This window comes from Microtus pennsylvanicus, chromosome 11, assembly GCF_037038515.1.
Source record: "Microtus pennsylvanicus isolate mMicPen1 chromosome 11, mMicPen1.hap1, whole genome shotgun sequence".
NCBI classification, from domain to species: Eukaryota; Metazoa; Chordata; class Mammalia; order Rodentia; family Cricetidae; genus Microtus; species Microtus pennsylvanicus.
In genome coordinates this window covers 90,024,145-90,045,743 of record NC_134589.1, presented here as the reverse complement: position 1 = coordinate 90,045,743, position 21,599 = coordinate 90,024,145, and the positions used below count along the sequence as shown (strand labels likewise).

The following is a 21,599-nucleotide window of genomic DNA, read 5'->3' as shown; positions in this document are numbered from 1 at the left end:
GCAATATCAGCTGCTGGAGACCTGCGACAGAAGTTCCTGTTCTGGGGGTATGTGTAGCTGCCCTTGGGCAGCCGTTCTACCTACCCCTAGGCTTGTGTCCTCTGGACCAGGGCTGTGGGTGTCCTGTAATTTTGCTCAGAACGGGCAGGTGCTAGAGACGTCCACGTGCCCATCTGTTAGGAACCGAGGCATTTATTATGACAGAGAAGAACAGCACACAAAGGAAGGTGGTTGTATGGTTACTACTAAAATACACAGTGTCCAGCCAGGCAGATGGGAGCTCCCTGGAGTAAGTGCCCTTCAGGGGATGCCCCTGACCAGGCAGTACCATCGAGCTAGACTATGATTTCTTTGTGGTAGATAAGGCATGAAACTGACCAGAAAGGAATCGTAGGGAAATCTTTCTGGGGATGGAAATGCCCTGTCAGGCTGCTGGATTCCTGCCAGTGACCTGGACACATGTAATGTGTGTATCTGTTTCATGTAAACCATAGCACAGCCTTCTGTTGTCAGAGCAGGTAACAAGCCTGCTCATACACAGGACGCTGTGAGGTGCAGCCTGGCATCACGTGCCTTGTGTTGATGAGTGAGCCTGTGTCTTAGGGTTTTTATTGCTGTCAAGAGACACCATGGCAATTCATTTTTGTTTTGTTTTGTTTTTCAAGACAGGGTTTCTCAGTGACTTTGGTGCCTGTTCTGGAACTTGTTCTGTAGACCAGGCTACCCTTGAACTCACAGAGATCCACCTGTCTCTGCCTCCTGAATGCTGGAATTAAAGGTGTGTACCACCACCACTCAGCATTCATGGCAACTCTTACAAGGAAAACATTTAATTGAGACTTGCTTATCATCATGGTGGGAACTGGTAGCATGCAGGCAGACGTGGTGCTGGAGGAATAACCAAGAGTCGCACATCCTGCAGGCAAGAGGAAGTCAACTGACTCACTGGGCAGTAACCTCAGCATAGGAAACTTCAGAGCCCAACTCCACAGTGACCCACTTCCTCCAACAAGGCCACACCCACTCCAACAAAGCCACACCTCCTAATAGTGCCACTCCCTATGAGATTATAGGGCCAGTTACCTTCAAACTACCATAGTCTGTTATGTTGTATGTCAAGAAAGCAGGAAAGGGGACTTAGTGGCCCTCAGGTAGAGGACTTGAGCAGGACACAAAGGGCAGCTGTGCCAGCTTGAAGTAGCCAGGCAGATGTTCCTTGAGAGTGGCCATGGTTCTTGCCCATTATAGCATCTAAGAAGCCACATGGAACTTGGGGCCATAAGGAGACCTCTCAGAGCCAAGACAACTCAGCCCAGAGCAGAGATGGCCAGAGAAGATGTGGGCGGTGAGTGGGAGGGGATGCAGGCAAGTGACTGCGAACTGAGTGGGAAATGCATTCTGGAAGGAAAGAGCCAGCCGATCGGACTGACCATAGAGCAGCTCCTGTTGAAGCAAGAGATGGCCCCAGGATTACCTGTGTCCAAGATGTTCTAAGCATTGCCTAGCCTGGTCCAAAAGCTTACTCAGCAACTGATACAAAAAGCCAACAGATCCCAAGAGTAGACAGGAGTCAAAGACGTCCAGAAGCACCTGGTCAGCCCTGGATGATGCCCGTCCCCTCTAGACAGAGTGTGGTGGGCCTGTAGCTGGGAGTAAGTGGAGTGTCTGCAGACCATGGTGGGGCTAGACGTGTAGCTTACAGAGAAACTCGGATATTTTCCTGTGGGTCATTTTCATGTAGAAGGAAGTATGTTTCTGTTCATGTCTGCTTCCAAAGAAGGGCCACTCAGCCTGCAGCCCCAGGTTGTTGGGAGGTGAGGACCCCAAGACTGCTGCAAAACCAAGTCCCTGTTATCCAGGAGGCAGGCTGTGCTCATGTCGGCAGGCCCAGTGACTGTTCTGAACGGGATGAACCAGGATAATTTTAAAAGCAGTTTCCATGTTAGCGTGTACCGCCCCCAGGATGCTTCAGGAGATGATGCTCAGGCCACGGAAGTGTGGGCTTGTGGGCGGCTCTGAGCAGTTAGCGAGCAGGGTGGAGACAGCGGTAGCAGAGAAGAGCCGGTGCTAGGGAACCGAGACAAAAGCAGGCTTTGAAGTTGCCGGGCTCTTTCTCGGCGTTGGAGTGCCGCTGGTAAAATCGTATTAAATGTAATGAAATAAATGCTGGAATGCAGAGTGTGCCTGTGAAGGCCGAATGAAACGGATGTCCCTGCCATTTCCCTCGTCCTGGGCATCCTAACTCCGAAATGAGAGCAATCATTCTAATTGGCTTTATTGCATTAGTGTAGGCAGAGCTAGAGAAAGGGGGCTTTTCTTCCTGCCTGCCCAGCAGCCCCCAGGACAGTCAGAAGGACTGACCTCTGACTCTGCTCAGAGACATCGCGGGAATCTTTGGACCCCATGTCTCCTGTGTCATGACCTTTGATCCCCAATTGCAGGCCTTTCATATAGCTGTCCCAGCCCGGCCCCTGGCATCCTCTTTGGGTCCTCATTCAACCACTATTTGTCTCACACAGCTCATGACCCTCAGGGGCTTAAGAAAGCATCAAAACCCCAGCACAGCCAAGAGCTTTGCAGAACCCTCTCATCCCTTCCTAGCAGTCCATCAAAGGTTATCACTCATAGGATTGTGGCCCTTTTCAAAGGGCGCAGGGCAAAATCTTTGCAGCTCTACACATGTCTACTCTCAAGTGGTTTTTGTTTGTTTGTTTGTTTTTGTTTTTTTTGCATCAGGCTATCCTACACACACACATATGCAGACCATGTGGATGCAGGAGGTAGGATGCTATGGAATCACATGTTGCTTGACAACAAGGAGACAGTGAATCGGACCCGTCCCAAGAGTTGTCAGGAAAACTAGTGAATCTGCAGAGGTTAATAGGCAAGAGAGGTCCGGAAGCTTCCAGAAGGGAAAATGATCTCACAGAAAGGCAGATTGCTATAGTAGAAATAGTTACTGTTTTCACACACACCTTCCAGTTAACCTCTCAGACCAGGAATCTGTTTGAGGTGTGGTAGTGATGTTTTGGTGAAACCATACTGTAAGCCCGTAGGTGTCCAGGGCTTGGTGTGCTCTGGCTCTGGCCTGACTAGCCATGCCAGGATGGCCCTAGTCCTATGGACTAACCCTAACCCTAACCGCCTCTGTCATTTTGAACTAGGTCTTTGCTGAAAGTTCTCGAAATGTAAAACTGCACGCTCTGCCTAGCTCTGCGCTGCCCTGGATTTTGCTAAACTGAGGCTTATAGCACACCTGTCTCCTCCACCATGTAGGGACAGTGTGCTGGGCCCATCTGTCATGCCCATACACACACACACACACACACACACCTGGAGCACATGGCTGCTGTTTGCGCGGAGGCTGCATTTTCTCAGTCCTTGCACAAACAGATGGGCCTGTCCTGATGGTTGCGGGAGTTCCTTTCCATCCTGGAAGTGCCAGGTGTGGTCATCATGCCCGAGGTCCCTCTGATTCCAAATCGTCCCAGTGCCGAGTACACACCGAGCAGGTGACTGTGATAGCAAGGGAAAAGCTTTGCCGTCACAGTGCAGAGCCCAGGGCACCTTCATTAGAGTGCCCCATTGACCACACTCTCTGTGCCACCAAGGTTCTCAAACACTGGGCCTGCCTTCGGGATCTGCCACCTCTTCATGGCAGCGCTTCCTGTGCGGGGCAGAGCTGAGCCAGGAGAGGCCTGCAGGTCTGCAGCCTGGAGTGCATTCAGTAACCCTCTGTCCATGAGTGCTGCTGGCCCAGGTTGGGAATGGTAGGTACCACTCTCCAAGTAGGGGGACTGTGGGCTGTGCCCTCCATGTCTGGAGACAAGTGGGTCTAGAGAAGTGTTTGGTTGGAAGTGTTGCAAAAACTTTACAAGAAGCTGTAGAGCCTGCGCTTACATCGCATGTGACAGGGGACTGGAGATTGAATGGGCACAGTCCCTCCAGTGCTGACATGTGACATGTTCCCCCCCCAGCACAGCGTACAGAGCTCATGGGCATTCCATCAGGAATTCAGCTCTGGCAAGCAAGGAGTAGTCCCACCAGATGACCAGTGCCCCATACCTAGCTGCCTTTGAGATGCCAACAGAGCTCTAGATCCCATCAAACTCTTGAGGGAATACAGAGGCCTCTTACACCAAGCCAGGGCTAGGCATCCAAAGCAGATTCGTGCTGCGGCTCTCCTGGTGTGGGTTTCCATGGCCAAGTGGGAGCTTTTACGAAGCAGAATTGCGATCGGGAGCCTCTGGACAGGGACACACTTGTCCCCACTCACTGAGAGGCCAAGGTATCTTCTATCTGCCTGGAACATTCCAGCATCTTCTTCTTCTTCCCAGGCGGAAAGAGGGGGCCATAGGAGACTGAAGGTCACTCTGCTCCCTCTCGGTCTGGCATGCTAAGACCCGTCTGTGCCATTTTTTTTCTTAAATTAATTTTGGGCGGAAAAAGGCTCAAAGAAGGCTTTGTTCCTCTGACACTCTGAAAGAAAGACCCGTGGGAAGGCTGACATCTGCAGCAGGAGCGAGTGGATGGGAGGAGCTCGAACGCCCTCCGCTCCCCAAGAATGCCTCAGGTTTCTAAGTGTCTCATCTCAGCTTCGCGTTTGAGTGACATTTTAATTATTTTGTTTTTTTCTTCTTTTCCTGGTGTGAGTCTCCAAAGAGTCCCTCTCGCTCAGGTTCTGCGGGATGCAGAGCATGGTGCAGCTTGTGGATGCCGAGGTTAGCCCTCACCAGGCTAGTGGCACCGACTCCCCTGCGCACTAGGTGTGCTTTGTCGGCTACTAGGGCTTCCACTTGACGGACACACAGAGCAGCGTCGTGCCAAGCTGGGAGTGTCCAGGCACCAGACACACAGACCTACCTAGCAACACCACGCTCACGTGACCGTGGCTGGACAGGACAGGGCTTCCACTGGACTCCAGCCTCAGAGCTTACAGTCTGAGTGTTTTCGTTTCCCAAGAGGTAGCTTGGTTGTCAGAGTAACTCATCCAGGGAGTCTTTAAATAGAGTGCTCCCAGGAGGCGGTGCAGTTCAGCTCCCCGCAGTGCGCACGGCTCCCCTGTGGCGTCAGGATTGCTGGGAGCCCTGTGGGGCCTGTGACACCCTGGAGACATTGCTTCTGAACAGAGTGCTCCCTTTAAAGCCAGACTTCACCAGCAGGCACCCATTAGTAGTGTCACATGTGACGCTGGTGTGAGTACTCACGTGTTCCCGTAGGTTCTGAGCTGAGCTCACCCTGTCTCCTGGGTGTTGGTGGCTACATTCGAACACTGTTCTTGGAGGAGGTGGGGGGGGGTCTCAGGCCAGCATCTCTATGTGGCCGCAGCCCCTTTTGGCGTTGATATCAGATCTGTCGCTCACTGTGTCCTGGACTCCCTCTGTGAGTGTGTCTAGGACTAGACATGTCTCTCTTCCCGCACAACCCCACACTGCCCAGATTACCTTGCTTGGGTAGCTGCAGAGGCCACTGCTGACCCCACAGCAGCCAGAGGACTGAACAGGCAACTTATGTGCCACCAGTCCCTGCTGAGACTCTCAGCTGTCCCACATCCTCCCCATGTGAGAGGGGAGAAGGTGGTCTTCTCGGCGTGTCTGGGAAGGTGCTGGTTAGTGTGACTTCAGTATGCTAGCTTTTGTTAGTCCCACTCTTAGGAGGCCCAGACTAACCCATTCAGCTAGTGGACAGCAGCCCCAGCCTTGCTGAGATGTCTGGTGGCCCAATCTTGTGGCCTCCCCGTGGACCATGGGCTTTCTGAGCAGCCTACTATGGCATACTAAGTGCTACCTGCTGTCTCTAGTGAACCTCACAGTCTCCACCCATGTCCTGGTCTAGGCTGAGGGACCTCTCATTTTCCTCTCTGCCCCTAGTGAGCCTCCCACCCACCATCCCAGCATCCTCAGGCCACTCCCCCATTCCTTCCATGGCAGCCCCTGGCCTCTCCAGGAATACCACTCTTAGGGTTTCGGTTTCTGGGATAAAACACTATGACCAAAAGCAACCTGGGGAGGGAAGGGTTTATTTCATCTTACACTTGGAGATAAGAGTCCATCACTGGGGGACATCAGAAGGAACTCAAGCTGGGTGGGAACCTGGTGGTAGAAATCAATGCAAAAGCTACAGAGGAGCACTGCTTCCTGACTGGCTCTTCCTGGCTTGCTCAGCCTGCTTTCTTAGCGCACCCAGGACCACCAGCCCAGGAATGGCACTGCCCACAGTGATGTGCGCCTTCACACATCAGTCTTTAGCCAAGAAAGTGCACTGCGGGCCAATCTGGTGAAGGGATTTTCTCCATTGAGGTTGCCTCTTTCAAAATGATGGTAGCTTGTGTCAAGCTGATGTAAAACTAACCAGAACACCCTCTCCCAAGGCTGTCTCTCTCACCCCGTCATCCACTTGCAAGCCTAGTGAGATGATGTGAGTAGGGGGCTCACATCTTCCGGTCTCAGTGAGGGCCCTGTTGTGAATGTTATGAGTCCCCTGATCAGAGTCCCCAGAAAATCCTTCACCATCTCTGCACCCTGTGAGGTTAACACGGGGTGAGGTTAACACAGGGCGTAGGCTAGTTGTCTACAGCTCGGAAGTGGACCCTTGATAGACCCAGTCATCCTCTTTCGCTTTGAATTTTTAATCCCCAGACTGAGAAATAAAATTTTGGTTTTTTTTATACATCACTTATCTGCCACTTTGTCATAACAACTTTAATACCCTTTTTGGCCTTTGCTCTCTGCATCTCTGTTGGACCTGCCTCTTCTCCCTCCTGCACTAGGATGTGGCTTCTTCTGTGCCCACCTAGACTTCAATGGCACTCAGTCCAGGTCTGTGAGCTTGTGGTAGATTGATGGTAGATGGACCGGTGAGTAGATGTTGGACTGGTGATTGATGGGTGGGTGATTGGGTGAGTGGATGGATGGATGGATGGGTGGATGACAATGAGCAGGTAGATGAATGGATGGATGGATGGATGGATGGATGGATGGATGGATGGGTGGATGGATGGGTGGATGGATGGATGGGTGGATGGCAATGAGCAGGTGGATGATAGGTGATCAGATGATGGATAAGGGAATGGGTGGTGTGTGGGTAGTGGATGAGTTAGATGGATGGTGGACAAATGGTTGTTGGATGAATGATATATAACTGTATGATGGGTAGATGGATGGGTAGTGATGGATAGAACCAAAGGAACTTTCCAGGACAGTTGTAGTTACAGGAATTGCCATCTCAGGACGCTGGGTTGTTTTCTCTGAGGCATTTCCTCACCTTCTCCCCCAGCTACTGTGGAAATGACAGAAACTGGAGTTGAATTTCTGTATCTCAAGCTAAGATTTTAGTTCTTTCATGGATAGTTGCTCCTGATTTACAAACAAGGCACCTAGCCCTGGCTTTCTTTAAGAGAAAGAAGGTGTGGGGCTGGAGAGATGGCTCAGTGGTTAAGAGCATCGCCTGTTCTTCCAAAGGTCCTGAGTTCAATTCCCAGCAACCACATGGTGGCTCACAACCATCTGTAATGAGGTCTGATGCCCTCTTCTGGCCTGTAGACATACACACAGATAGAATATTGTATACATAATAAATAAATAAACATTAAAAAAAAGAGAGAGAAAGAAGGTGGACAGGCCCAGGTGGTACACGTAGGCAGACTATAGAGATGGCTGAGGCAGAGCCGTGAGGACCAACTGCCGGGTGCTACTCCCACTCTCAGCTGCTCTTCCCAAGGGCTCATCTGACTTACAGAAGACCCCCTGGAAACTTTTCCCTCCGGTGCTCAGTATCCTCAGCACTGCGCATGTTCCGCTCATGGGGAGACTGCCAGCCTGGACCTGGGCTTCCCATGACATCTCTCATGGATGTGGCTGCACATTTCCATCCCCCACTGAAACTTTTAAACCTTTATAGTGCTGACAGGTCTTCCCTTGATGATGTCCTGGGTATCTGTAGTGTGAGATCTGAGCCTTTGGACTCATTCAGTTCTTTCATTAAAGGCACAACTGTATTACTGTAATAGCGTTGTATTGTCTGTGTGTGGTGTATGTACAGGTGTGTGCTGAGGTGCATGCTAAGGGAGAAGAGGGTACGCAAACGTGCTGGTTAGTATGGGGTATCTTCTGTCACACTACACCTTATTTTTCTGAGCTACATCTCTTACTCATCTCACCAATTAGCTTAGCTAGTGCAGAGCCTTCCAGGATCTCAGAGCTGGCATCACAGATGGACCCGGGGTGTGGATGTTGAGGATCCAACTTCAGAGCCTAATACTGTGCTGTAGGCACTTCACTCCCTGAGCCATCTCCTCAGCCCATTTGTTCTTCTCTCTCTCTCTCGGTACATGTGTGTGTGAGAGGTTGCACACGCATCCTGCATGTGGAGCCTATAGGACAACCTTGAGTGGCATGCTCAGGAATGCCATCTGCCTCCTTTGAGACAGGATCCCTCCTTGGCTTGACGTTCACTGAGTAGGCTAGACTGGCTGGCCAGTGTCTGTCTGTCTCCCCCTCCCCAACATCACCATTGGCCAGCTTTTTATGTGCATTCTGAGCATTGAGCTTGGATCCCTGTGCTTGTCCAACAAGCACTTTACTAAGTGAGCTATCTTCCCAACTCCCTAAGAATCGTTTTAAAGAAATTACAGAATAGTCCCTGGTGCAGTTTAGTGATTACTCAAAATAGGCGAGGCCCTGGGCTCCATCCCCAAAATGACACGGGCACTGACTGTATAGAGGATGCCATTCCTGCTGAGAGCGTGCTGGCTTTAGTCCTCAGAAGGAGCCTGCGGGTGCTTATCATAAAGCTGTTTGGACTTTACCTCTTGGAGTACTTCCCACAGAAATAGACCCCTCCCATGTTCTTTAAAGCACAGCGACCTTGCCTTTGGGGGTGGGTCACTTCTCATCCCCAGAAGTAAATCCTGTTTGGGGTCTTTGTATCTCAACCTCTAGCACATGAGTGATGCTGTCCTCTGTCTTGCCTCTCTGCAGGGCCTAATCAAGATCCGTGGGGACAAGTGCTGGCTGGACCTGACCTGCATGGACTTCCACTATGAGGTGAGCACAGATCTGGCTGTGGCTGAAGCTGTGCACTGCTCTCAGAAGTGAGCATCCTTGCTGTCTCCGGGGCAGGGTTGGGTCACCAGGTGGCCTATAGAGTGTCTCCTGCTGCTGGGCTGGTTCCTCTGGTTATCTGGTTCCCTTTTTCTGCCCAGGCCTCCCTCTAGGCCAGGCTAAATCCCATCCTGGGAGCTGCAGCTCTGGCTGCATCTCCTGCAGGTAGAGGGTGAGGCTGCTCCACACCTTCCGCTGTGCTTGGACTCCCAAAGACAGCGATCCCAGGCACCGGGACAACATGGACCCTTGGCCAGGTCTCTGGCCCTCAAAACAGCTTGCCCTTACAGATGGCCATGTGCTTGTGTCAGAGATGAGGTCAGGAACAGCTTCAAACTGCAAATTAATCCACGGGCACATGGCTCTGTGGTAATGTCCATCTGCCCGTCACCCTAGCCAGAGAACTGGAACTCCTGTGTGTGTCTCATTCCCTTCTTCTCCCCACTGAGATCTGTGGGTACCGGTCTCTACCTTTGTCGTATTTTAGTACTGAGTCTAGACACTCAAGTCCTCTAGCCGCTGAAGACACTAACGCCTGCTCTGTGTGCTCATCTCTGTCCATCAGCGGGAGGGATGCACTGTTTGCTGTGGCTAACCAGGGTGTCTAGACTTCACTTTTTAAGGTCTTGGGAGTCCCCATGCCATCATCCCTCATCTATCCCAGAAATCCTGTCTCTGCTTCACTAGGGATCCCGCAATCTTCTCTTTCCTATGGTGGGGTTTCCAGCTTCTGTAAGTGCCAGAGAGAAGGCACGTTGGGCCTCGCACTCTCAGGAGAGCGTCCATTAGAATGAGTGGCTGACCGTATGCAACGAGCTATTTACACATACAGGCCATGGCACAGAGGATAGGGCTCAGAGCCTGTCGGTGAAGCTGGGCTGCCCTTGTCCCTCAGGGAGCAGCATCTCACTGAGATGGTCCCACGCCCACACAGCATGGTGGATGTCAGCGCTGTGAACACAGGTCACCTGCAGGCTAGCATTGGCAAGCCCAGGAACCATCTGGATGCAGAGTTCATGGGGAACCCATGCATCAGTGTCTCCTTGACACAAAGCCATCTGAGGTCTGCTCTGCAGGAACGCACACTGGAGCCTGTGTTTTCATCCATACATCCTGCACCATGCATCTCATAATAAACCTGGGCCCTCTCAAGAGCTGAAGCAGTTCAGGTTCTCTGTCCCCTTCCTCAGGGCCTAGCCAAGCACATATGAGGCCTGGACCACGTCCATAGAAGCCCCATGGCCATTGCTGCACTCTGATTGGTGAAGGCTCCTGAGCCTATTGGCTGCTTTGGACTATGATAGGCCAAGTGAGGGAAGGCATGCCCTTCATCTTATGGGTCAGGTTGACAGGCTGGTATTCTCTCCAAGTGTGGCCAGTGGGTGGGGTATGCCACTAGCCAGCCTAGAGACGCTGGAAATTGCCCCAAATCCAATTCTCCTTGCATAAGGCTTGGCCTAAGCATGGCAAAGTGTGCTTGAGAAGAGGCAGAGGGCACCTGTCAAGTCCCCAGCATCAAGGAGGGGGCAGCTGGCACCTACGCCAGAGCTGAGGATGACTGGCCTTGGAACGGAGCCAGACCCAACTGCCCTGGGCTGTGATATGAGAGGGTAATGGGGAGAAGACCCTCCCGAAAGGATGGGGTATCTCTCCCCAGTGGGCTACCACACAGTAAGTACCTTGTCTCTAAGCTGTGTTTCCTCAGGCTCCACAGTTGGCATCCAACTGAACCAGAGACAAACTGTATGGTTAGACCTTACATCGTTTGTGCTGACTGTCCATGTGGGTGTCTGTACTTGTGTCTTGGTACTATAGTTCACAGGTAGCCATGTAGACTGGGGAAGGGAGGCCTAGTTGGAGTCAGGGCAGATCTTCCATCTCAGCCTTGCAGGGACATGGGTAGGCAGAGAGGGTGCAACTGTGCCTATGGGCAGATCGATGCCAGTGCTAGGCCAGGCCTTGTGGAATCAACACTTATGGATGGGTTAAACTGTAGCACTTGAGCTCTGAGCTACCATAGTCCCAACCTAACTGCATCCAGAGACACAGCCCCTCATCAGACAGCTGTCGTTACAAGCAGCAAGCCCCAGGGGATCCATACCCTCTGTCCAATTTGACTATAAACTGGGGTTCCCACAGTATGTTCAATCAAATGGCATGTAGATCAGCTCACAGAATTGGGGACACTTTGTTGGGATTCTGTTTATTGTGAAGTGTACATTTGAGAAAGGCCAAAGAGAAGTTACGTGGTCTCTCTGGTTCCCGCTGAGTCATTAGTCTTGAAGCTTGAGCGTCCTGCCTTGAGCATCCGGGCCTCTTCACGGTATGGGCATGGCTAAAGAACTCACTGCTGGAACTGGTGACCATGGCCAACTCCAGCACTGACCCTAGGGTCTACAGTGGCCCTGGGTCTGGTGAGCAGACCAACCTCACCCAGGAGTGGCATGAGTGGTGGCATCACAGATTTATGTCGACAGCAGATGTCCTACCGCCACTGCCACCCACTGTAGGGGTTTCAGGAGCTGTGGACAAAGACCAAGTAAAGAAACTCCTTGACCATGACAAGGCTGTGTCCTATTGGAAGCATAGGGTTACAACCAGCCTTCTACTTAGCACAGCACATTGAAGAGTGCCGGTGGTCCATAGGTGTCACAGCTGACCATGTGCTGTAGTTCAGCTTCACAGCATTAGGGAGGATCCTGTCATTCATGACCAGCCCAGGAAACTGCCAGGAGTGGTCACTCACACACCACTGGAGGGTTAAAAGGACGCTAAGCTGGTGATCTTAATGTTCTTTCCCTATCATGATGTCCTAGCTCTAAGCCCAGCCCACCAGCAGCCACACCACCCATGAAATTCTCCACATGGTCTTCTGCTTGATATTGGACACCCCATCCCTGGGCAGTACAGGACATGCCGTGTGGCTTCACGAATCGTGTGTTCTGTAGCCTGGAAAACGCTGGTTGGTCCCTGTGCCCTGCTGCTTACTGCAGTGCAGTCCTCAACTGCGGCTCACACAAGGTGGCTGCCGTGAGCACTGGTCACTGTTGTGCAGACCCTGGAGCTCAGCTCCATGCTGACAAACAGCCTCTCTGAGCATGTCCTCTGCTGGAGCAGCATCTGGAAACCCTGCCAGAGATGCTCAGGGCCCTGCGCACAGCATGACAGTCACAGACCACTGTGTACAGAAGATGCTGTGAGATGCCATGGCCTGCAGCACTTGCTGGTGGGGCTATAAATACAGATCACCCATAGTGACTGTGTCCCACACTCAGGTGTCTGAACGGGGAAGCAGCCACATTTGTGCATTCGCCTCTGACCAAATGTTTCTACAGCAGAACGGTTCCATTTCTCACATTCACACCCAGTGTTGAGCACACCACTTGTAGAAAAGCTTCACCCTGCAGCCTCCCAGCTAAAGCTTAGCAAGGAGGGCTGCCTTTTGGTCCCCCGAGCTATTGGAAGATGTCCTGGCCTGACCACAGTCACCCACAGCAGACTGTACTGCCTCTCTCCCTTTTTCTCTTCTCTCCCCCTTCTCATTCTCCCTCTTCCCTTGATCTGTCTCTCCCTCTCACTGCCTGTCTCTGCCCACCCCTCCTCATTTTCTCTCTCTCCCCTTCCTTCCCCTGCCTTGCTCAGGGCAACATGAATGAGGTAATAGAAGTTTGCACTGTGGCTTTGCTGAGCTGACCTTTAATCCAGGGAAATAAATCACTTTCAGCTCCTATTATTGGTGAAGCCCCGCAGCCTCGGCATGCACAAAGGAAGCCTTTGTGCCGTGTTACTTGGTTTTAAGTTAGAGTGTCAAGCCCATGGTAGGAGAAGCTGATGTCACCTCCACCACGGTCTGTACAACATGGGTGCCATGATTATGCCTGGGAACTGGCAGGCTGGGCAAAGTCCATGGTGTGTCAGTGCACATCCCTGCATGTCTACTTCCGTGTTCTGTAACATGCATGTACCTGATGTAAGTGATGACCTGGGCCCTGCAGCTTTCTCCCTGCTCCTCCATTTCTCTAACTAGGGATGGAGTCTGTGCCCACAGGCAGCTTTGTTTAGCATTGCTACAGTTCCTCCTCTCTCTCTTGAGAGTAGGAGGCTTCATTTCCTGTGTAGGTTTCCTATCTCTAAATATGGGAACGATGGCCCCAGGTTGCAGCGAGGATGGCACTAATCCTTCGGGTGCCAAGTACTTAGGTATGGGCGTGTGTCTCAGATGCTTCCCTGTATTGAGAGCTGGGGCATCCCAGCCTGAAGGTGCCATCTGCCAGTCCCTCAGCAGAGTTGAGAGGGATGCATCATGGAAAGGAGAGAGCTCTCACACAGAACACTTTTGCTGTTTTTATACCTGCTCCCACAGCCCAGGAAGCCTACTGGGCAGTTGTAACTGAGGAACATGAGGGCTCCTGTCAGATAAAGCTGGCCCGTGTGATCTAGGAACACATGGCTGGGCTGAGGCTGTTTCTTCCCCTGTGGTGTGATCTGTTTCCTCTTAATCTGAGCAGTGGTTGGAGGGCTGTGTGTGTCTCCACACTCGCCACTACTTCCCTGCAGGGCCCACTGTCTTCTTATCATCTCTCTTGGTCATTCAGTGCAAGATTGATGCTCACAAGGACTTTGGGAAGTCAGCTGCCAATATGATTCTCAGGACCCTGGCCCCATAGAATGGCCTGTGACTGGCAAAGCCCTGGGGCACACGAAGGCCCAAGTCGTATCTTTGATTCTTTTAAGCAGACTGCTGCTTCCAAGAGCTCAGGAAGCAACAGCATGAGGTGCTTACACCACAGAGCATTTCCAAAGCCTGAGTTATAGAAGTTCCGGCCCAGTGGATAAAGGTGCTTGCAAGTAAGTCTGACAACTTGAGTTCAGTCCCCAGAACCCAAAATCCCTCAGCTTGTCCTCGGAACTCCATGTGCACTGTGGTGTTTGCACATACAATCAATCGATCAATAAATAAATAAATAGGAAGCATTCTGAATGGTGGCATCAACCCTTAAGAACCACTGCCTCAGCCATGAACAGGCGTCGGGGTGCGGCTGTCATCTGAAGATAGGTCACACACATGTTTAAGGGATAATTTAATTCTTTTGCTGGAGATTTAGGGGGATTTCATACCATCTCTTCATTTCATCCTCTCACCTCAAGACACGAATAGCAGCCCTCCACGAGCTCAGGCTTGGTGACACTGTATGCCCCAGTCCCAAGACCCCCAGGAACATCCACTGGGTTCCCATCCAAAAAGCTCAGCCTCCTGGGCTCAAGCCTAGGCCCCCATGAGCTTATGGATTGTGGCTATCTGTAGAGTGTGTCCGCTGGAGAGAGGTTTCTGCTCCACTGGGAGGTCAGGACTCCGGACTCTCAGTTTTTCTACTTTACACACCTTCTCGGTACCAATTCAGTGTCTGTTTTCTCTTGCTGGTCAGCACTAGACACTTTCCCTTGCCCACGTGCTAGTGGTAGCGTCCCTGACTGGATGGGCACCTGAGCGAGGGAAACCACTTACCTCATAGGCTGGGCTACATGCCGTAAACACATAGAGAGCCATCCACTGCAATATGGAACATCCCTTTGCACTTGATCCATGCTACCTTGGTGCATCCTTGGTCCAAGAGCCCATGTCTGCAGCTCTTACAGGAGCAAGCCCCTGGGGTTGTTCCTGGAGCTATCATATGTGAGGGGAACAGAGGATGAATGGCATCAGTCCCTGTCAGACCATCTTGGCATAGCCTTGGACACTGAGCATGGCAGAGACATCTGCCACTCAGCCTTGCCAGCTGCCACTCCCACTTCTCTCCGTCCTCACCCAAGGCTCAGGAAGGTCCTGAACTGGGGCTTGTGATTGCAAGCCAGCACCCACTGGCCTGGCTGCCACCCAGGCTTCTGTGAGTAGCCGCAGGGCTCCAGGCTACTTATTGTCCCCCAGGGATAGTCCTATAGGCCAAGCTTCTGGCTCCTGTACCTCCCGGGTCATGTGCCAGGCTCCTTCCTGAGTACTGAGGTTGTTTGTGTCCCAGCACTGCAAGAAGTTGTTCTTGCTTTGAGGCGGGGTCTGTGTAGGACTGGCTGTCCCTATGTAGACGATGCTGGCCTCAAACTCAGATCTGCCTGCCTCTACCTCCCATGTGCTAAGTAAGATTAAAGGTGTGCACCACCATGCCTGGCAAGAACTCATTAGTTCTTAAATACATGGCTGACTTAGACAAGCAAGGTCTCACGATCCAGTACAGACCAGTATCCCTCATCCATCCCTCAGCGCTCATACAGACACACATGTGTGGGGCCTGTGTCTGGAGTTGCTCCCACTAACTCAACACCAGAGTCCAGCACAACCTCTCCTCCTCCTGCATCCAGGATACCAAGTGTGGGGCTCCAGCCAACAGATCCTGCTTCTGGTTGCAGCTGGGAGACACACTACCAGCTCTCTCAGGCTGTAATTGGACGGGGGTCACTGGACACCTGAGAATCATTTGTGCTGAGCTTGATCATTCCCGTGGAAGCTGTCGATGCTAGCTTTACCGAAACTGTGGCTGTTGCATCCAGTGGCCTTGTTGCTATGGCTTATGTGTTTATCCACTGGCCGTTTCCTTGACCTGTAGGAAGAAATTGTTTTCTCTGTGTTCTGGGCCTGTATGTGTCAGGGCCCCACGCACAGCCTTACTGGGTTCCAACCTCAGAGTAGTTTCTTCAGGTTACAGAGTCAGGCCTGGGCCCCGTGTCACTAGGAAGAGTAAACCACCCGAGATCAGGTTCCCGGAGTGGTAGCCTTTCATCTCCAGGTCACCCTCTATGGTGATTTCCTCCCTTTTAAGAAGAGACAAGCCACCAAAGACAAACAGATATAAGGTCTCATGGCTGAGGTGAGGACAGAAACACCCAGACTGCCCCTCTGTCTCTGATCCTGCACTTGGTTTGATGGCACACCATCCCAGGTGGCTAGGAGAATTACATGACACAGTGCTCACTGGAATGCAAAGCCAAGCTAGAAGTGTGTAATTGCGCTTCAAAACATGGGAGAATCTTCCAGATAGCTTTCTCTTAATGATTTCTCATTTAATTCCTTTACTGTCAGAGAAAACACTTTACATGTCTTGAGTCTTTTAAAACTTGTTTTTGAAAAATATCCGTCTTGTGACCCAGTACTTGGTTCGTCTTTCTGGGCATTCCACTTGAGCATTAGAGTCTGCCGTGTGTGGGACAGTGGTTGTCAAGGTGACATTGGTTGGCAGTGTTTCCCAACTCTCTACACACTTCCTAGTTCTCTGTCTGCTAGTGTCAAATATGTGTGCATGCACACACACACAAAGAGGGGGAGGGGCTCCAGTTACAGCTGGACATCTGCCAGCATGTGTAGATCTCTCTCCCCTTTGCTTTGTGTGTTTGGAGCTGTGATGTTCGGTGAATACATGTTTGTGCTGGCATACTCGTGGGGCTGCAGTCTCCTCTGACCTGATCTTTCCCTTGCTTTCTCTGCTTTGTCCCACACCATGCTCCAGCTTGCTTGTGACAGGTGCCTCTGTGGTGGCTCTGAGCCTGCATATGCCCTCACGTTTGGAGTCTCACGGGCAGCTTGTAGCCAGGTCTGATTATTTACTCAGTCTAATGGATTCTGTCTTTGAACCGAGTGTTTAGGCCTCTTGTTTGAGCTGAACTCTTTGGGAAGGACACATTTTTTTTTGCCTGGTTTTTTTTTTGTTTTGTTTTTTGAGACAGGGTTTCTCTGTGGCTTTGGCTGTCCTGGAGCTCACTCTGTAGACCAGGCTGACCTCAAACTCATGAAGATCCACCTGCCTCTGCCTCCCGAGTGCTGGGATTAAAGGCATGCACCACTACCCCCAGCCTGGAACAAACACAGTTTTTCTCTTCCTATCATCTATTATTTATCCCCTTTTTTAATATTTTTCTGACTTTTCTGTGAATTCATTGAATATTTTTGTAGCTCTTATTTCCTTCCTTTTTTACTAGCTATAACTCTGTGTAACTCTTTGTTCATTTGGTTACTTAGTCATTGTTTGGCTTGCTAGCTCTAACTTTGTGTCAATATTTGTTATTTTATTTCTGTGGTCATTTCAGGATTTATACTGTGTGTGTGCACGCATGTGTACACACACCCTTACACACATATGCTCTGCGCACAGGCATATGTATACACACACACACTCACATGCATGCATGTATGAGACATAATGGATGAGTGACCACCTCAGTTCACATTCCAGTGAAATTAATTTGAATCTGAAGGAACTTTACAGTATTCTGACACCAGCACCCCAGTGCCTGCTGCTGTTGTCATTCTCTTGGCTTTTATACATTGTAACTGTGTTTGATATTCACATCAAGATATTTAATTAAGGGCCAGTGAGACGGCTCAGCAGGTAAAAACCCTTGCCCAGCAAGCCTAATGAACCTCCATATGTGTACTGTGGTGCATGTGTGTGTGCATGTACGTGCACACACACACACACACACACACACTAATAATAATAATAATAAAATAGTTATGGTTTTGTTTGTTTTTTGTTTTTGATTTTTTTGGGTTTTTCAAGACAGGGGTTTCTCTGTGTAGCTCTGGCTATCCAGGAACTCACTCTGTTGACCAGGCTGGCCTCAAACTCACAGAGATCTGCCTGCCTCTACCTCTCAAGTGCTAGGATTAAAGTTGTGCACCACCACCACCCGGCTTAATAAAATAGTTTTAAAAGATAATTAAAGTGGAAAGTAGCCTTTGAGCTTATTCGTAGTCTTGCAGACTCCCATGCTCGACTTCTCTTTCTCCAGTTTCCTTCACCCTCTCATAGTGTGACTCATAGGAGATGGAATCTCGTGGCAGGCTGCTGCCTGATAATGTCTTTATTTCCCCTGGAGTTCAGAACTCTAGGCTGACAGGCTAGTGCCCTAAGGGTGTCTGTGTCTCCTCACTTGCGTCATTCCCCAGGAGGAATCCGCGTCTGTGTCTCTGTAACAACTTCATTCTGTTTGCTTCAAGATTCTTCTCTTTATCACGAATCTTGAACAGTTTGATTAGGGTGGTGTCATTTTCTTCCTGTTGCTTTCGCTTGCAGTCTGCTGAGGTTTTCGTATTTGTGGGGTTTTGGGCTCCATCACGTTTGAAGACTGTTTCACACTTCCTCCTCTGGGGATCGGATTACCTGTGTGCTGTCCTGCCTGGAGTGTCCCCAGGCCACTGGTGCTTGTTGTCTCTTTAATCTTCTCTGTGCGGTTTCATCTCAGCTTCCACGCAGTCTTCACGTACACGCCCTTCTCCTCTTCAGACTCCTGCTGGTAAACCTGTCACGTGCCTTTTTAATGGTACAAATGTAGATTCTTTCCCTGTTACCTTTTGTGCGATTTCTCTTCCGCTCTGCAGTTTCCATGGGAGTTACACAGAACATCCTGAACTGGTTTATACCAGTTTCGCCTCACGCATTAGCGTACAAGTGAACATCCTGCTCCCATGTGCCAGGTCCCGCTCCCCTCACTTGTTGACGCCTTGGAATTATGTCTTTGTACGTTTGACTCCAAAGCTCCAGCTAACAATACTTTAAATGTGTTTGTCTCTCGAGTTATGTGAAAACAGCATGGGATCATAAGCCAAAGTTCCAATAATGCTGCTCTTAGACCTATAATGGCTGTAAAATGCATGTCTGATTGTTGCGTGGAAAACAAAGAGTGGGGTCACAAACCTGCTGCAGACACAACAGCTTTTGAACTGAAAGGGATCTTTTTCCCTCCTGTGATGTGATGTTCCAGGTTCTTGGAGGTTCTGCCTTACTTCACTTCAGGTGAAGGCCAGTGCAGTGTGCCAGGGTCCCCAGTACCCTCAGAACATCAGTGCGGCCCCTTGTGGCTGCACACCCAGGAGCATGACCGATAGATACACAGCAGAGTGGACTTTCTCATGTGGAGGTCGCCTTCCTAACAGCAGGGAGACCCTGGTCACGTGGAAACGACGTTCCTGAGAGTAGGGTAACCGTCCCCACAGCAGGGTGGCCTCCACAATGTCTGGTCTTCCTCACACGGAGGGAGCTTGTCTCACAGTGGGGTGTCCCTGCTAACCTAGCTGCATAAGGCCATGAGACATCTCTTGCCTGTGTCTTTCGGTGGCCAGCTGGGGCTTGAGAAGAGAGGACATGGACTCTCTTCTCAGTTGATCCATGGGATGCACATGGGGAGCTGCTGGTAGATGCCATCTGTGGCCATCTGTACCCCAGAGGAACCCACGTGACCTCGTCCGGTTCTCAGTGCTGTGGTCATCTTTACATAAGAACCTTTATGGCTAGCGTTCCCTTCTCTTTGCCCCCAGTCACCCTGGGATGTGGGAAACAGCCAGCAGCCAGTGCTCAGCACCGTAAGGGCCCCCACCCCCGACCTTCCACTGCTGCCCAGAGGTGCCTGCCATGTTGGGTCTTCACCTCCAAGAGCCAGTCACCGTGATCCATAGGCCACTGGTCTGCTCTGCTCCTGGAACATGGTAACCCTGCTGAGGCCACACCATGAGCATGGGTCATTCCAGGGAGGAGCTTGGCACTGTCACCTCCACATTCTCCAGTGACGAGCAGTATTCAGGTACAGAAAGGCTACTTTACCCCATAACAATCTGAGCTTTGGGCCTGCCGCGGCACCTGCTCTGCCTTCCAGTGAGCTCCAGGGGGGGCCAGGACACAGACAGTCAGGGACTGGCCAGTGGTGAGGGCTGTGGAGGGCAGCGTCTTCGGTGAGCAGCTCAGCATGTGGCTGGCACTTGAGAGTTGTAAGAAATTTGTCCTCCAGGTGGCAATAAGGTGTTCCCTTTATGTCAGCCCCAAGCATGGGATCTTCTGTCTCTGGAGGCAGACTTTTCTTTCAGCAGGGACCAATGCGACAACAGCACAGACCTGTGTCTCCCCAAGATGTGCCGCCCTCGGGATCCCCAGCTAAGCATCTTCACCCCCTGTGTTTCCTCTTGTTTTTCTTACTTAAGATAGTCTCTTTGTAGAGCATGTTTGTAAACCATAGCCCAAGGTCTGGATACACTGTGCCCATGGAGACGCTTGGTCACTGCTGTCTGATGAGTCGTCAAGCTGGGCCCCCAGCAGGGCTGCGGTGTCAGCGGCTCTCAGTGTTCTCTTGTGCTTTACGGGGTGCAACGTTGCCACCCCTACCACAATCACACTTACCCACTCCCCAGCTTTTATGCAAACATAAATGAGCCTTGTCCCTGGCATGGTATGCAGACAGGCTGCATCCCTCCCTTGTGACCCTATGGTGTGCCTTGAGGCCTCAGGTCACAGAACAGACCCTGCTGGACAGTCAGGCCCTGGCCCACAGATCCAGGGAAGCTGTGCTTCCCGGGATGCCTTTGGCAGAGGTGCAGCATTCGGAGGGACCCCCTTGTCAGGAAGGCCGCAGCACCTCTCACTAACACTACCTTCTGATCACTACTCTCGTTTTCATCTGGTCTAGGAAAGCCCATGAGGACTGGGGTAGAACCGAGTTTCTAGTTCCCAGCATCTGCCTCGCTGAGTTTGCGTAGATCCCTGGTTGAGCTGGGATCAATGCCTGCGTCTCGGTGTCTCATTCTTTGTGGTACACTGTCCTGCAAGCTGACAGACACTGTGCGGATCTGAAGCACAGTGACTTTGCAGGCACTGTTTCCTACCGATCTGAGGTGATGTCTTCGCCAGCCCTGTACTCGCTTGCCAGTATGCATGTGGCCATGGTCACCCTCCCTAGTCGTCTGCTTTCCTACCCTTGCTGGAACCTCTGGAAGTTTTGAGGGTCAGAGGCTGTGACGGTCCATTACTCTCATCCTTAGACTGTTCCTCTGCAAATGGTGTCTCTAGTCGGGACACAGAGTCTCCAAGTCCAAGGGATGTGGAGGTCAACACTGATTCCCAGAATCTGCCCAACAGGGAACAGTGACAAGGGCCGCAGCAGCCCAGGAGAATGGAAGGGGGAGGGGCAGCAAGCCAAGAGTGCTCCGGTTTCTGGTCCTGTTGGAGTGAAGGATCTGGGAGAAAGTAAACTGTCCACAGCTGAAGAGAAGGTGGATCTGGCGGACAAAGATCTCACAATGGCCTCTGTCTCCTGGCACAGGGCTGTGGGGTCACTTTGCTTGGACCAGTTAGAAGAGGGGCGGTGATGCCCCACAGAGCTAGGCTGAGGGTGGCCTGAAGCATTGTTAAATGAAAAGCTTGGTTTCTGTTCTGTCCTACTAGGCTGTTTATTTTTCTTGTGATCACATGGGTGGTTCAAGTAGCAGGGGCCCCGCGTGGGGTGGAGCAGGGCACTTGTAGGGTCCTTCTGGGAGGGGCTCCACACCTATGAAGATGGGGTGAGCTGACAAGTGGGCTCCTTAAGTGCTCCATGGCCCAGGTGAAATCCTGAGGGGACCATGCCTAAGAAGCAGCAGAGTACCAAGCTCTGTCCTCTGAGCACCATGGCAGCCCCTTCTCTGCCTCCTTGTACCTCCTGCTCCTGTTTCCAGGGCCACTGCTCCTGTGACCCTTATCCCCGACT

General features: G+C 51.4%; 1 protein-coding gene across 4 annotated transcripts in view; it reads left to right on the top strand.

The window, feature by feature from the left end:
* Lmf1 (lipase maturation factor 1) overlaps nt 1–21,599 on the top strand; it is a 91,787-nt gene that overhangs the window by 54,804 nt on the left and 15,384 nt on the right. For all 4 annotated transcript variants that reach the window (XM_075941479.1, XM_075941478.1, XM_075941477.1 and 1 more), the window contains one exon: nt 8,979–9,044. In XM_075941479.1, coding sequence (XP_075797594.1) covers nt 8,979–9,044 — 66 coding nt within the window. The remainder of the gene's footprint in view (nt 1–8,978; nt 9,045–21,599) is intronic.